The sequence below is a fragment of the Microcaecilia unicolor genome, chromosome 1 (genome assembly GCF_901765095.1).
Source record: "Microcaecilia unicolor chromosome 1, aMicUni1.1, whole genome shotgun sequence".
In the NCBI taxonomy this organism is placed as follows: Eukaryota; Metazoa; Chordata; class Amphibia; order Gymnophiona; family Siphonopidae; genus Microcaecilia; species Microcaecilia unicolor.
Window position 1 is genome coordinate 256437466 of NC_044031.1, and position 15173 is coordinate 256452638.

Sequence of the window (15173 nt, forward strand, 5' to 3'; positions counted from 1 at the left end):
TGTGCAGTCTGTTTTGTAGCTTTAAAAAATTCCAAGGGGTAATGTGATTATGTGAAGAGTACTAGCCTGTCATTCACAGAGGACACCTGCTTTCCAAACAATGATATAAAACTATGGGCTAGAGTCCATGTTGTAAATCTCCACAGAAGTCAACTTTAAGCAGGCCACCAACATAGCAGTGGTTTGCTTGGGCATAAGCAAAGAAGATGCAGTCTTCTGGTCAATTAAAGTTCATTTGGCTACAGCAATTCCAGGTTTATTGGGATCTAAGGTAACAAAACACTAGGTAGACTTTAGGGCTTTAAGTCCAGTACAAGTAGGCCAAGACTCTTTGCCATTTAAAGTGTGTAAGAATGTTGGCAAAATGATCTATTGGTTAAAGTGAAAATCTGACACCTTGGGAAGAAACTCTGGACTTGAACGTAAAACCACTGTTGAAAAACTTGATATAGGGTGCTGAAGTAGTTACCACTGAAAGAGAAGACACTCCAAGCCAGGTCTTCAGCTCACAGAAATCTATTAGCATAAGAGGAGGCCTCAACAAATGCCACCCCTGCCTGAACACAATAACTAAAGGCTATACAGAGATGGGTGACATACCCAACTTAAAGTGAATCCATGAATCTTAATTGGGTAGTTTTCATGGCCAACTTGGACATATGTAGAAGGTATTCAAGCAGTTTTTATGAATGGCAAGAAAAAAAAAGAGACCTCCTTTCATTTGAAATTAAGTCTAGTAGTTTCTCCTAGAAACCAAGAGGAAATGAACACAGAATCTGGAAGGTACAAGGCAGCTATTGCTCTCCTTTCAACATTCAAGCTGTGAGGACTAGTGACCTGATATTGGTTAACAACAAACAAGTGCTTCTCAAACAGTTCTTTGAGTATCCCCTAGCCAATCTGTTTCTTCAGAATATTCACAATGAATATGCATGAGATCTGCTTGCACTGCCTCCACAGCAGACAAAGCTCCCTCATGGGTATTCATTATGGGATACCTAGAAACCCAAACTGGCTAGGGAGCGCTCTAGGATAGACTTGAGAAATACTGCCAAGAGAGTCCTGAGTGACATCTCCTGGAGAGAGAGAAACCAAACCTGTCTTGCACTAAGAGACTATAATAATCACAGCATGAATTTTAAGAGTCTTTGCCAGAAGCAATACTGGAAGTTAAGTATACAGAAAGCCCTCCCCTAATCTAGGAAAGACATCCAAGGCTACTCTGTCATGAAATCCTATCATAGAACAAAACTGAGAAATGATCTATTCTAAGACAATGTGAAGCGGTCAGGTCTACCTACAGGTTCCCTTCCTCCCTGCAACTCCGATTTGCACCTAGCTAAAGAAATGGCTACTAGAAATACCACCTTGAGAGTTAAATCCTTAAGGGAACAAGCTGACAATGGCTCAAAAGGCGGCCCTAGTAAGGATCGAGAGAACCAAATTGAGATCCCAAGTAGGAAACACGGGCCTAGAAGAAGGACGAAGACCAACCCCACAAAGAAAACAAAAAACATCCGGTTGACTAGTCAAGAACTTCCCTTTGATCCTGCCACAAAAAAAAAAAAGACAAGCCAATGCTGCAATCTGCACCTTAAGAGAAGCAAGAGCTCAACTCCATCCTCCAAAAAGTCCAAGATCTGAGCAACTAAAGCCTGGAAAGGATTAACGGCATGATCTGAACATCAAGACTTGAAAATGCACCAAGTTCTAATATAATTCAGAGAAGTGGATTGACATCATAAACAAAGCATGATGACAATCACATTCACAGAGTAACCTCTCTTTCTCAACTGAGCCCTTTCAAGAGTCAAACCGTAAGACAAAATCAAGCCAGATCAGGATGAACTACTGGACCCTGGGAGACTCTGGCAGCTTTAGAGGAGAGTCCACTAGAGGACGTACCAGATAAGCATACCAAGGCCTGCGCGGCCAGTCCTGAGCTATCAAAACTACAAGGTCCCCTCTGAATAAGACGACCACGAGGCCATGGAGGAAACATGTAAAGAAGCCTCGAAGGCCAAGGCTGAATGACAGCATCAATGCCCTCCACCTTGCGATCCTTCCTGCAACTGAAGAACAACGGCACTTTTAACTGAGACTGGTCACCATAAGATCCATGACCATAAGTCTCCAGCGACTGAGAACACTTTGAAACGCTGTCGCATCAAGCTCCCATTCTCTCGAGTTGAGTGTTGTGACTGAGAAAGTCCGCCTGAACATTCACAGTCCCTGCCACATGAAACGTTTCAAGTCCCGAGAGGTGAAGTTCTGCCAAAGCATTAGAAGAGCTGTCTCCTGTGTCAACAGACAACTCCTTGTACCTCCTTCTTGACTGACATAGCTACAGCTGTCACAGGTGCCGAAAAGCCTCTAGGGTCAGTCAAATTGCTCTGGTTTCTAACAGACTGATCAAGCAGCACATTTCCTCCCAGGACCAAAGGCCTTGCATAAGGTATCCCAGGCAGTGAGCTCCCCAGCCCTGAGACTAGCATCAGTGGTCACTATTATCCATGGAAGAGGATCTAAGGGAACTCTTTTGGTCAGATTGGTCACTCGGAGCCACCAACTGAGACTTCTGCGCTCCAGAGCTGTGAGCATCAATCTGATCAGTAGAGAATCCATCTGCAGAGCTAGTCGGGACAAGATAGACTTCTGATGAGGTCTCATATGCGCCCTGACCAAAACTACATCTCTATCGATGCTGCCATGGACTCCAGGACATGAAGCTAATCTCTCGCACACAGTACTGTCTTTCGCAGATATGGTCGTGAAGTTTGAGAATCCGGCACTGCAGAAGGAATACTCGTACCTAAAGGGTGTCAAATGAAATCCCAAGATAGCTGAGAGTCTGTGACAGCAACAAGTGACTGTTGAGAAGTTTTAATACCCAATCTACGGACTGTAGAAAATGGACCACTCCAGCAGTGACTTGAACACTCTCCTGATATGACTCTGTTCTGATCAACAATCGCCCACTTAAGGATGCACAAAAATTCTCTCTCTTCAAAGAGCCGCCACCACTACCACCATAACCTTTGTGGAAGTGTGAGGAGCAGTAGTGAATCTAAAAGGCAGAGCACAAAACTGATAATGCTTGCCTAAAATTGCAAAGTGAAGAAAACGCTGGTGAGCTGGATGAATTGGAATGTACAGATAAGCCTCCGTTAAATACAGGGCCATTAAGAACTCTCTGGAACGTACTGCTACTATCACTGAGCAAAGACTTTCCATATGAAAAGCGGAGACTCTGGGTGCCTGATTGACTGTTTTGAGATCCCAAATGGGACGAAAGGAACATTCTTTCTTCGGGACGTCATAGTAAGTGGAATAACAACCTGTACTGATATCAGAGGATGGAACTGGACAGACAGCCTACGAGTCGAGAGGCCTGCCGAGGGTATCCCTGACACATTTCTGCTTTGAGACGAGAATGACAAGGATACTCCAGAAAAACATCTGGCAGCTGCCGCACAGACTATAAGGTGTATCCGTTGCGAACAACATCTAGAACCCACTGACCAGAGGTAATCTGGGCCCACCTCCAATAAAACTGCGTTAAGTGAGCTCCCACTGGAATCAGAGGCTGGCCCGGTGACCTTCATTGGGATGGACGAACTGGGGACTGAAAGGAAGATACCACATCTCTGTCTCCACACCTGGTGCCACAAAGGACTGGAACTTCTGGAGGAACTGAGACATCTGAACACCAGCTACTCTACCCACTCTGAAAGACACGCCCACAGCACCGACAGGAAAGAAGATTGTGACCTGCCGATCCAGGAGGATCCTCAGGAAGTCTAGGGACTTTACTATCTCCCAGTCTTTTACCCAACTTGTCCAACTCTTCACCAAACAAAAAGTTACACCGAAAGGGAATTTTACTAAGTTTAGATTTATAGGCTGCATCAGCCAACCAACCATGAAGTCAAAGAGACTGATGGGCTCCCACACCTAATGCCATAGACTTCAAGAAGCCCAAAGTAAATCATAAAGGGTATAGGCCAGGAAAGCAGACCTCATTTCAATCTTTGCCACTTCCAAATCTATTAAGGCCAAATCATCCGAAGACCGATCTAAAATTCTTTCAGACCAGTGAAAACATGCTCTGGCCACCAAAGACCCACAGATGGCTGCTTGTACCATCACAGCTGAAACATCAAATCTGTTCTTTTAAAGCTCCATTTACCACTTTCCTCTGTCTCATTCCATTTAACCAATTTTTAACTGAGTCAGTCACTTTAGGTCCCATACTGAGGGCATTCAGTTTATTTATCAGTTTTCTGTGCAGGACCGTGTCAAAGGCTTTGCAAAAATCCAATAACACTGCATCTAGTGTCCCTCCCATGTCTAAATGTTTGGTCACCAAGTCAAAGAAATCAATCAGGTTTGTCTGACACGACCTGCCCCTAGTGAAGCCATGCTGCCTCAGATCTTGCAGTCCATTCGTTTCAAGAAACCTCACAATACTCCACTAGTTTCCATTAGTTTGCTCATCACCGAGGTCAGACTTATAGGTGTGTAATTTCCAACCTCCTGCTTACTTCCGCTCTTGTGCAGAGGGACCACATCCGCCATTCTCCAGTCCTCTGGGACCACTCCAGACTCTAAGGAAACATTGAAGATATCAGAGCGGAGCCACCAGAACCTCTCCAAGTTCGTTGAGCACCCTCGGATGTACCCTATCAGGTCCTATTGCTTTGTCTACTTTTAGTTTAGCTAGCTCCTCATGAACACAACCCTCTGAGAATCAGTCCCAGTGAACCATACATCCATCTCCATTAGCATTTGTTTTCCGTGGTCCTACCCCCGGCCTTTCATCCTTGAACAGAGAACAGAAATAATTGTTGAGCCGTTCAGCTTTATCCTTATCAGCTTCTACATATTGCTCCAACTCAGATTTGAGCCTCACAATGGTTATAGCATTTCCTCCTGTCATTTACATATCTGAAAAATGTCTTGTCTCCCAATTTTACCGTATCAGCTCTCTCTTCTTCCATTTGCCTCTTCGCATTCCTGACAGCTTTTCCAGCTTCTCTTAGATTTTCAAGGTATTTTTGCCTGCCCTCCTCTTTCTGAGTGTTCTTGTAACGTATGAAGGCTAATCTTCTTTCCCTTACCTTTTCAGCTACTGCATTCAAGAACCAGAGCAGCCTTCTTTTCCTCTTACTTTTATGTATTTTTTTAAAGGTTTGTCACCTTTAAAATAGCTCCTTTCAGTTTTGCCCATTGCTGTTCTACTTCCTTCAGCTGTTTCCATCCAACTGTTTGCTGAGAAATTCATCCATCTTGGCAAAGTTAGTTTTCTTGAAATCTAGGACTTTCAGTCTTGAATAAGCCCTCTCCTCCTTTGTCTTAATATTAAACTACACCATTCGGTGATCGCTAGATGCCAAATATTCTCCCACTGTAACATCAGAAACATTCTCACCGTTTGTGAGCACCAAGTCTAGGATAGCTCCATCTCGCATTGGTTCCGTTACTCAGCGCTAAAACAATTTTACAGAATCCAAAATCTCTTTGCTTCTAGATGACTGCACAGCACAGACACCCCAATCGAAGTCCAGCATGTTAAAATCACCTATCAGTAGTACTAGCTATTTTGTGGATGTCTTCAATTAAGTCTCTGTCCATTTCTTCTGACCATGAAGATGACCTGTACATTACACCAACATAAATACATTTTCCATTCCCTCTTACCAGTTTAAACCAAAATGTGTTTCCCTACCCCATTTGTCCTGCAGTTCTATCACTTTAATATTATTCTTACATATAATGCCACACCTCCTCCCTTTTTACCTACCGTGTCCTTCCTGAATAAATTATAGCCAGGTATAACTATATCCTAGTCATGGCTCTCTGTGACCAAGTCTGCTTCTATCACTGCAGCCTCTAGATCTAGAAATGTTTCCCATACTACAGGCATTGGTATACAAGGCACTCGAGATGTTACTTTTTTCTCTCTTTTCTATAAGAGTATTTGATGTATTACTTTCCAGAGGGTTATTAATTACTTTGGGGCTTTTCTCACCCATCCCCAACAAATTTAGTTTAAAGCTCTCTTTAGTACTTTAACCAGTCTGTTACTAAAGACACTTTGTCCCTTCCTTGAAAGATGGACACCATCACCACCCAGTAGCTCTTGGAAAATCATTCCATGATCAAGGAAACCGAAGTGTTAGCACCATCCACACAGTCATACATTTAGCTCCAGGATACTAGTTTCCCTCATTCGGCCTTTTCCTTCAACAGGATTGATCGAACACCGCCTGAGTATCTAAAGTGCTTTACCCTCTGACCCAGAGCCATGAAGTCATGTTTAATATGTTCAGTAAAATACCTAGCAGTATCATTTGTGCTAACATGGATGAGCAGCATAGGAAAGTGGTCTGTAGGCTTGATGAGTCTAGGCAATCTTTCCGCTACATCTCAAATCTTGGCACCAGACAAACAGCATACCTCCCTGGACATGTCTGGTTGGCAGATGGGCACCTCAGTACCTCTCAGAAGAGAATCATTAACAAACCACTTCCTTCCACTTCTTGCTGGCCACCAATCCAGTGGCTTTGGGATTATTGATAATTATCTCCTCTTATTTTTTTTAGATGTTTTCAGCTCTTCTGCCTCCAGGGCTGCAAACAGAAGATGGAGTTGGGGGACTGATTTTGCAGGATCTGGTGACCTGTGTCCAGCTGTCCTATTTCTGCTCAAGATCTTCTCTCCCTTTGCTGGAGATCCCCAATGTTTCAACATGCATCTCCTGGACGAATTTCTGGTTGTCACAGATGCTTCTTAATTTTGCTCCAAGAGAGTTGATTATGTGGCAAGCCGTGCAGCATATATCGCTCCAGCGCTCCTATGTCTTTCTCCTTTCATTGACTCCCCAATATTGGTCCAACTGAAATATTATGACCCCTGAGGAAGGCATCTTTGCCGAAACATAGCCCGTATAGGGTCTTTTTTGGGTTAGCTGAATTTGAACAAAATTCTTGGATTCCCTTACTCCTTGTTTGCCTTGGTTTATTGGAACTTTCCTCACTTTCACCTGTTTTGTGCTTATTTCTACTCATTCAAAAATACCATTTAAATTATCAGGTATCTTCCTCTTCCTACAGCTCTGAGAAATTTAAGCAGTGCCTTATATCATCATTCCTTCCATCTGTAGCCAGTTTATAGTTACTTTGTTGCTTCATATACAGGTTTTAGAAGATCTTCTACATCGTCATTCACTTCAAGGTAATTTACCACCACAATTCAACTTCCCAATTACTCTACAGCCCCAAATGTCTTCTCAAATCCAGCATCTGCCCTTAACTTCTGAGCAAAAATAATTTTGGTAACACAAATGTTTCATACCAATCAACCAGAGCACGCTTCTTTTTTCTGCTGTTTTTCTTGCACAGCTCCAATACTATGATACACATAGCACACTGGGGACATTTCTTACTAAGGACCACACTTACCAAGCATTTTTTCCACAGAACCAAAGCAGACATGTGGCCTTAAGTGACTGGTTATAATTTCTGGAAGCTTTGGGTAAAAATTAACCCGCACATTGTAGACAACTAAGAAATCTTATGCCTTGATTTTAGCACATCACCCACTGGTACATTACCGTGTAGGAATAGGAACCTCCGTGAGACCCGAAAGAAGAACAGCAGGAGACAGTCTCACAAAGCAATGATAGGTCTTTCCAGAAGTTCAACTTCTCCCACCAAAACATTGGATGCCTCTGCTCCTGGGGGGATTTTCCTCATAAAGTTCATGTCAACCTATTATAAGGGAGGGAAAAAAACCAAACAATCAAAATCCCATTCCAGAACTCAAACTTGACAAAATCACAATTTAATTGTTCAAAATGATGTTTCATGGAAACACTAATATCTGAAGGAGGTGAAATATTTGACACAAAAGCAATGCATCACAACAGATCTTTCTACAACATGGAAAAATATGTCTGTCAAACCATTTTTGTACTTCCAACTATGTAAAGCTAATTTTACCTTCTGAACCAACATAAAATTCAGAAGACACATTTCTACAAAACATCCAAAAAGACAGATATATTTTCTGAAGACATATGGCAACTTTGAAGAGCTCAGATGGTATCTGTATGAAGTATGTAAACACTTATGGAATTATACACATAGCATTTCTGTTTCATTTACTGTTAAATCTCTCAAATTTGACTCAAATGAAAGAATTTTAACCTTTACTACTGGATATGGTAAAAGCACATAAAAGAAAAACTAACTGTGTATAATTACAGGGAGTAAAGGATTGAGATTTACAGCACAAGTTACTTTCTTTCTTGACAAAAACACAAAACAGGCAACAAGATCAGAGAGAAACCAAAACACCATTTACACAGCTACCAGTAAACACTTACAGCTGGCCTCTTGAGTCCTACGCGAAGTGTGCCACAACTGCAGTGCCAGGAGACTGACTCCTGCCCAGCAAAAGACAAGGGAAGTGTGTGCACAAGGACAGGCCAAGCACATACCAGAAAACAAAACAAAAACAAAACAAAAACATACTAGCTGTAACCTGTATACATTTACAGAATGCATATTCCTCTACCCCCAACTTCCTCTTCTGCCATTTATTTCTCTTGCCTTTTGTTTCTCTCCCTTCCGCCCACCCAATCTCAGTCCTCTATCCAGATCAATTCCAGCTGTCTTCCAAAGGTGATGATGTATGCCTTCCGTCCCAGCCTTGGGGTGTGCACGGTAACATGCACAGTGTATATCAGCATGTTGTGGAAGGTTTACAGCATGAGAACACACAACTCAGCCGAGCAGTATTGACAGATATGACCTTGGTCCTCTAGCCACAGACTTTGTCAGAGAAGGAGCAGGAGCAGCTTATGTTAAACACAAGTAGTGAGAAAAGTGCACTATAAAGTTGGCTTGAATAAAAAAAAGTTTCTCCTGCAAAATTGCAAAGGCTTCATAATCACAAAATTCTAGACAGGTTCTGGTAACTGAAGAACTGTTCACCTCTCACTTTCAAGCACTAGCAGTACACTTGAGAGATCATACATTCCACCTTTCTGGATAGTATCATCATTACAGAACACACAATTAGTTCTTTTGTAAACATTCACCCCAAGAAAACATTCATGCAACACCAAAAACAAAGGAATGAGGAATACATTTTCATCCAAATATGCTCACTACATGGAGCGATAGAGGAATGAGGTTTCAGATACAGAGAAGTCAACTTTTCAAAACAACAGGGAGTGCTCAACTCAGCACACATTCTATAACAAACAATCTAGCTTTGTTATAAATGTAGATGTACAACCCCTGAAGAAGCAGACAGAGTGAAACGGGTCTGGCCGCCGTCGGGTGTCAGTTGAGTGCTCGACTTCTTCTACTTTATAAATTGCATTAAGAATTTCTGAGCAAAACTATTCTTAATATATGGTCAAAAAAAGTTAGACCTTTTCAGAAATAATAAAAGTAAATGGTTATTTTAATAAAGGATTAAAATAAAAGTAAATTTATGAGGTTTTTCTGACCAATGATGAATACCACAACCCCAGCTAAAGACGCCAAAATCAAAGAAGGCTTTTGGATGTTTTGAGGTCTTTCCTCATTTCTAAAGAAAATTTTTGTATTGTCGCAAAAGCACTACTAGACTCTTCATTATGTTGTTTGGTTAATCACAAAGTTAGAGTATCAGTCTGTTTCCACTTTTTGGATTTATGGAGATTGGATGGAGCATGCCTCAGCTGTTCCCCTTTCTGACCATGATCTGACAACTTTTACACTTAAACACCGTCCATCCCCCCAGTCCCATCCAATACATTTAGGAATCTTCAATCTATTGACTCTTCCACTCTATCCTCCAGTGTTTCAAACCTCTTCTCAATCACTATGCTATCCAAGTCAGTCAATGAGGTTGTCTCTTCCTATAATACTATTCTCTCCTCTGCTCTGGATACTCTCGCTCCTCCTATTCCCCGTTCTGTAAGGCGTACCAAACCCCAGCCTTCGATAACCTCTAGAATCTGCTACCTAAACTCCTGTCTGCCCCAATCTGCTTTGGCTGAAATCCTGTGCTCATGCTGACTTCATATATTTCAAATTATTGCTGACCTCCTTCCAGCCTGCTCTTTCACTTGCCAAACAGGACTACTACATCCAGTTGACAAATTCTCTTGGCTCAAACCCTCGACATCTGTGTGCCACACTGAACTTTCTCCTCAAAGTGCCTTTACCTACAACCCACCCCCTTTTCACTTTCTCCCCAGACCTCTGAGGATACTTTCACAGATTAACTGAGTAGTACTCAACCAAGTCACTTCCACCTCCCCTTCCCCCAGTCCATTTCTCAAACCTCCCCTCAACCTCTGCTCCTTTTCTTCCTGTTCTTAAATCAATGAAGAGGAACTGCCATTTTCTTTTCCTCCTCCAAACTGACTACCTGTTCCTCTGATCCTATTCCTACCCATCTACTTAGCACTCTCTCTCCTAATGTCACCCCTTCTAGATGTCATATCCTCAATCTTTCACTTTCCACTGCAATTGTTCCTGATGCCTTCAAACATGTTGTGGTTACACCACTCCTCAAAAAACCTTCATTGGACCCTACCTGTCCTTCCAACTACCGCCCCATCTCCCTCCTCCCTTTCCTATCCAAGCTACCTGAATGTGCTATTCAAAGCCGTTTTCTTGGCTTTCTTTCATCTCAAGCTGTTCTTGATCCACTTCAATCTGGCTTTTACCCTCTTCAATCAACAGAAATAGCCCTTGCTAAAGTTTCCAATGACCTGTTCCTGGCCAGATCCAAAGGTCTCTATTCTATCCTCATCCTTCTTGATCTGCCGGACCCAAAAATGTAGCTGCAAGCATTGCAGCAGCAGAGGGGGAAAGAAGCAGGAAGCAGCAGATTCCAGACCTGCGGGAGGGAAGTAGGGAGCGACGCTGGATTATGGGCAGCACGAGGGAGGTCAAGATGTGCCGCGACATCCCTGAGTTCACTGTGGCGCACCAGGGTGCCACGGTGCACAGTTTGGGAAATGCTTTTAGTGTATACTTTGGTGGATCCTCTTCCACTTCTATCCCATCATCAGTTGGTGTACCTCAGGGTTCTGTCTTGGGACCTCTTCTTTTATCCACCTATACTTCTTCCCTTGGTAATCTGATCTCATCTCATGGTTTTCAGTATCACCTTTATGCTGATGACTCCCAGATCTACCTCTCTACACCAAAAATTTCAGCAGGAATCCAGGCCCAAGTATCAGCCTGCCTGTCTGGCATTGCTGCCTAGATGTCTCACCGCCATCTGAAACTAAACATGACCAAGACAGAGCTTCTTATCTTTCCCCCTAAACCCACCTCTTCTCTTCCCCAATTCTCTCTCTCTGTGGTTAATTCCTATCCTCCCTGTCTCATCAGCTCATAACCATGGGGTCATTTTTGGGTCCTCTCTCTTTCTCTGCACATATCCAACAGACTGCTAAAACTTGTCATTTCTTCATATCACCACCAAAATTCATCCCTTCCTTTCTGAGCACATTACCAAAACCCTTATCACCTCACCCTACTACTGCAACTTGCTTCTCACAGGTCTCTCACTAAGTCCATCTCTCTCTCCTTCAATCTGTTCAAAATTCTGCTACACAACTTATATTCTGCCAGTGTCGCTATGCTCATATTATTAGCCTTCTCCTCAAGTTACTTCACTGGTTCCATATCCGTTTCCTCACACAATTCAAACTCCTCTTATTGACTTACAAGTCCATTCACTCTGCAGCTCCTCAACACCTCTCCACTCTTATCTCCCCTACACTCCTCACCGGGAACTCCATTCATTGGTAAATCTCTCTACCTTTCTCCTCCACTACCAACTTCAGACTCCACTCCTTTTATCTTGCTACACCATATGCCTGGAATAGACTTCCTGAGTCAGTACGTCAAGCTTCATCTCTGGCCATCTTCAAATCTAAGCTAAAAGCTTTTAACTCCTAACCCCTATTCACTTACTCAGTACCCATGTCCGTTTTATCATTCCCATCTTAAGTATTTCCCCCTTATTTGTTCTGTTTGTCTGTCCTGATTAGATTGTAAGCTCTGTCGAGCAGGGAACACAGGGGATCACTACAGGGTGAGGCCAAAAAAACAAAAGTAACCCCCTACAGTAATTTTGTTTGCTGTTTTCTCAGTAGCTACTTAGAATTTCAGTGAAATTTTACAGCTTTATTTGTTGTTCCTATCTACATTTATGTGCCACGTGGAATGACATTATCTTTAAACATGGCAAAGTTACAGACTTTTTTTGTGCATTTTTTGTGCATTCAATGTCTGCACTGCAAAATATTTGGAAAAAAATGGGGTACCAGCTTACTGTTAATAGCATTACAGTGTCGTATACTTTTGTCTGGGGAGCAATATTAGAAGCCTATCACAACAAGCTCCACCTAAAACCGCAATCACCGAACAAGGAATTGCTTCAGGTGACCTGGGACAGTCTGCCACAGGGACCAAATAGATAAGGCTGTTAAAAACTTCCCAAAGAGACTAAAGGCCTGTATTAACGCTGGAAGTGGACACACTAAGCATTCCTAGTGACAGCAAAATTCTGACACATTGTTAATTGTATTGTTTGAATGGCATTATTTTACTGTGTTTTAGCTTGAACTTTTTTAACATGCAAAAATCGCTAGGTAGTAACGCTAAGATGTCAGTAACATCGACATAGCTTAAAATAATTAAATGTTGTTTAATAGTAATTTAAGTATGAAGACTAAATACGCACGTAAAATCTCTTGTTGAAATTCAAAGCGGTTGCCGAGTAAATGGCAAAAAAAAAAAACTCTAGGGGTTTACTTTTTTTTTTTTCTCACCCTGTATATAGAAAAAGGATGGAATCCAATCAAAGCAAACCTTAAATAACCTCATAGTTGAGCTCTGACGACAGCTTCATAGGTTGGGAAGTAAAACCAACTATGGGCAGAATTCTACAGTCTGGGTATCATAAATGGCAAAAACTGATCAGGATTGAGGCTGGAATGGGCTTTGATGGCAACTCCAGTAGTTGGGAAGTAGGAGCAGTGCTGGGCAGACTTCTACAGTCTGCACCCCAAAACTGAAAGGAAGAGAGAGAGAGATCAAGTATACCACTGTTTAATCATGAAGTAGAAGAACCTATGCAGAGTACCAGATTCAATTTTGGCCACCTTGTTCGGCAGACTGGCTGGACTGTGCGGGTCTTTACCTGCCTATATGTACTAAGTAGTAGGGAAACCAAACCAAGAAACATATATAGTTTTGGAGGCAGTGGACCCTTTGCCCTCTTCCAAATTCCTTCCTCATCTCTCCTGACATTTCTTATTGCTGTTTATATGCTATTTTATTGACCGATGAAGCAAAATGAGCCCACTTGGTCCATCCCCACCGTCTCCCATCGGATGTAATAGAGAGACGATTGTTTTACTTTTGTTTTCCTCTCTACTCCTCTTTCAATTTAAAACTTCAGTATAGGTCCTCTCCATTACAAAGTTGCCAAAAAGGAATAATCTTGGAGACTTTTCAGACAATGGCATCACCTAAGCCACAACTCCATCCTGCTCCACCCATGTCCTTTCAACTTATTTATCCTGGTGACTATAAGGATAGAGGAAACACCAGTTACTCCCTACTCTGGATCCAGCACAGCACAGAAATCTTTACTAAATTTAAACACTTTTCTACCTTTTGTGTCTATAGTTTTCTATCATCTGTCTCTGCTTATTCTACTTATAATAGCCAATCAGAATTAGTAAACATTACACATATTGAACTTATAATTTAAATAAATTAAGTTATAGTTCTAAGATGGCCTTCAAATTAGTGTGTTTCACTTAAAGAACAAATAAAATACAGACTCCACAAGTTTAACACACATATCAGCTTAACAGCTAACATTTAGCAAAATGCACTGGAATGCTAAAAGCTAATCATACTTTTTGGTAGTCCCATCGCTGTCCGATACAATTTCCTTAACACTTGGAGCTAGGAACCTCTCACCCCCCCCCCCCCCCCCCCCCCGTCCTGCCCCCCTCCTTCACTCCTCAATGCCAGTAAACACCATGGTACAACTACATGTATGATAATGAAATTAGGCCACACCTTCGTTTATTTAATATAACAAGTTTTAACATGCCAAACCATAAAACATAACTCTCCCCAAGCTACGACTGACATATTACCATACCTACTAACATTTACCTTTTCCACCCGCCATGACACCTAGGGCAAGGATAAGACAAGGTGCTCCATGCCCTACATAATCCGGGTCACTTGACCCCTCTGCTCTTAGTTTTACATTAGGTGCTTCACCTGATGAGTTGAAGCCCGTAGTTCAGGTGTCGTCCCAGGTGTGATGAACCAGCCACACCCATCAGCCCCCAAATCCAAATCACTGCATCCCTTTACACCCTACCACAAAAAGGGAGGGTGGGCAGGCAAAGCCTCCTCCAAGGAATCAGGAAAAAGACCCTGTCTCCCAGAGGCAGATCCCTTAAATAACCCTCTTTTTGGTCCTGCCACTCAGGATCCCTCACCCTAACCCCAAGCAGGACCCCTGGCAGTAAAAACAGATTTAAAAATAAACCCACTCTCTTATGGGTCCTACCTTCTCTCTACTCCCCCCCCCCCCCCACCCCCTTTCCCATATCTGGGTTTTCAACCCACCTCATTGCCTGAGAACATAGCAAAAGCAGCTCGGGAAGCAGGGTGTAAAAAAGATTTGCATAAATTCCTAAAAGAAAATCCATAAACCATTAAGGTGGATTTGGGAAAATCCATTGCATATTCCTGGGATAAGGAGCATGAAAATTTATTTCACACTTTTGGGATCAACAGGTATTTGTGACCTGGGTTGGAAACTGGTCTTTCCCAGTACGGCAATGTATTTATAGCAGCAGCAGCTCTCTATGCTGTAACCAAAAATACCATACAGTGGTGGAAATAAGTATTTGATCCCTTGCTGATTTTGTAAGTTTGCCCACTGACAAAGACATGAGCAGCCCATAATTGAAGGGTAGGTTATTGGTAACAGTGAGAGATAGCACATCACAAATTAAATCCGGAAAATCACATTGTGGAAAGTATATGAATTTATTTGCATTCTGCAGAGGGAAATAAGTATTTGATCCCCCACCAACCAGTAAGAGATCTGGCCCC

The 15173-nt window shown here is 42.4% G+C and overlaps 1 protein-coding gene across 1 annotated transcript in view; it reads right to left on the reverse strand.

Moving 5' to 3' along the window:
• Positions 1 to 15173, reverse strand: part of SLC4A7 (solute carrier family 4 member 7) — a 413178-nt gene that overhangs the window by 218023 nt on the left and 179982 nt on the right. The window contains 2 exon segments of the mRNA XM_030205798.1: positions 7611 to 7679; positions 7682 to 7772. Of these exon segments, the coding sequence (XP_030061658.1) occupies positions 7611 to 7679; positions 7682 to 7772 (160 nt within the window).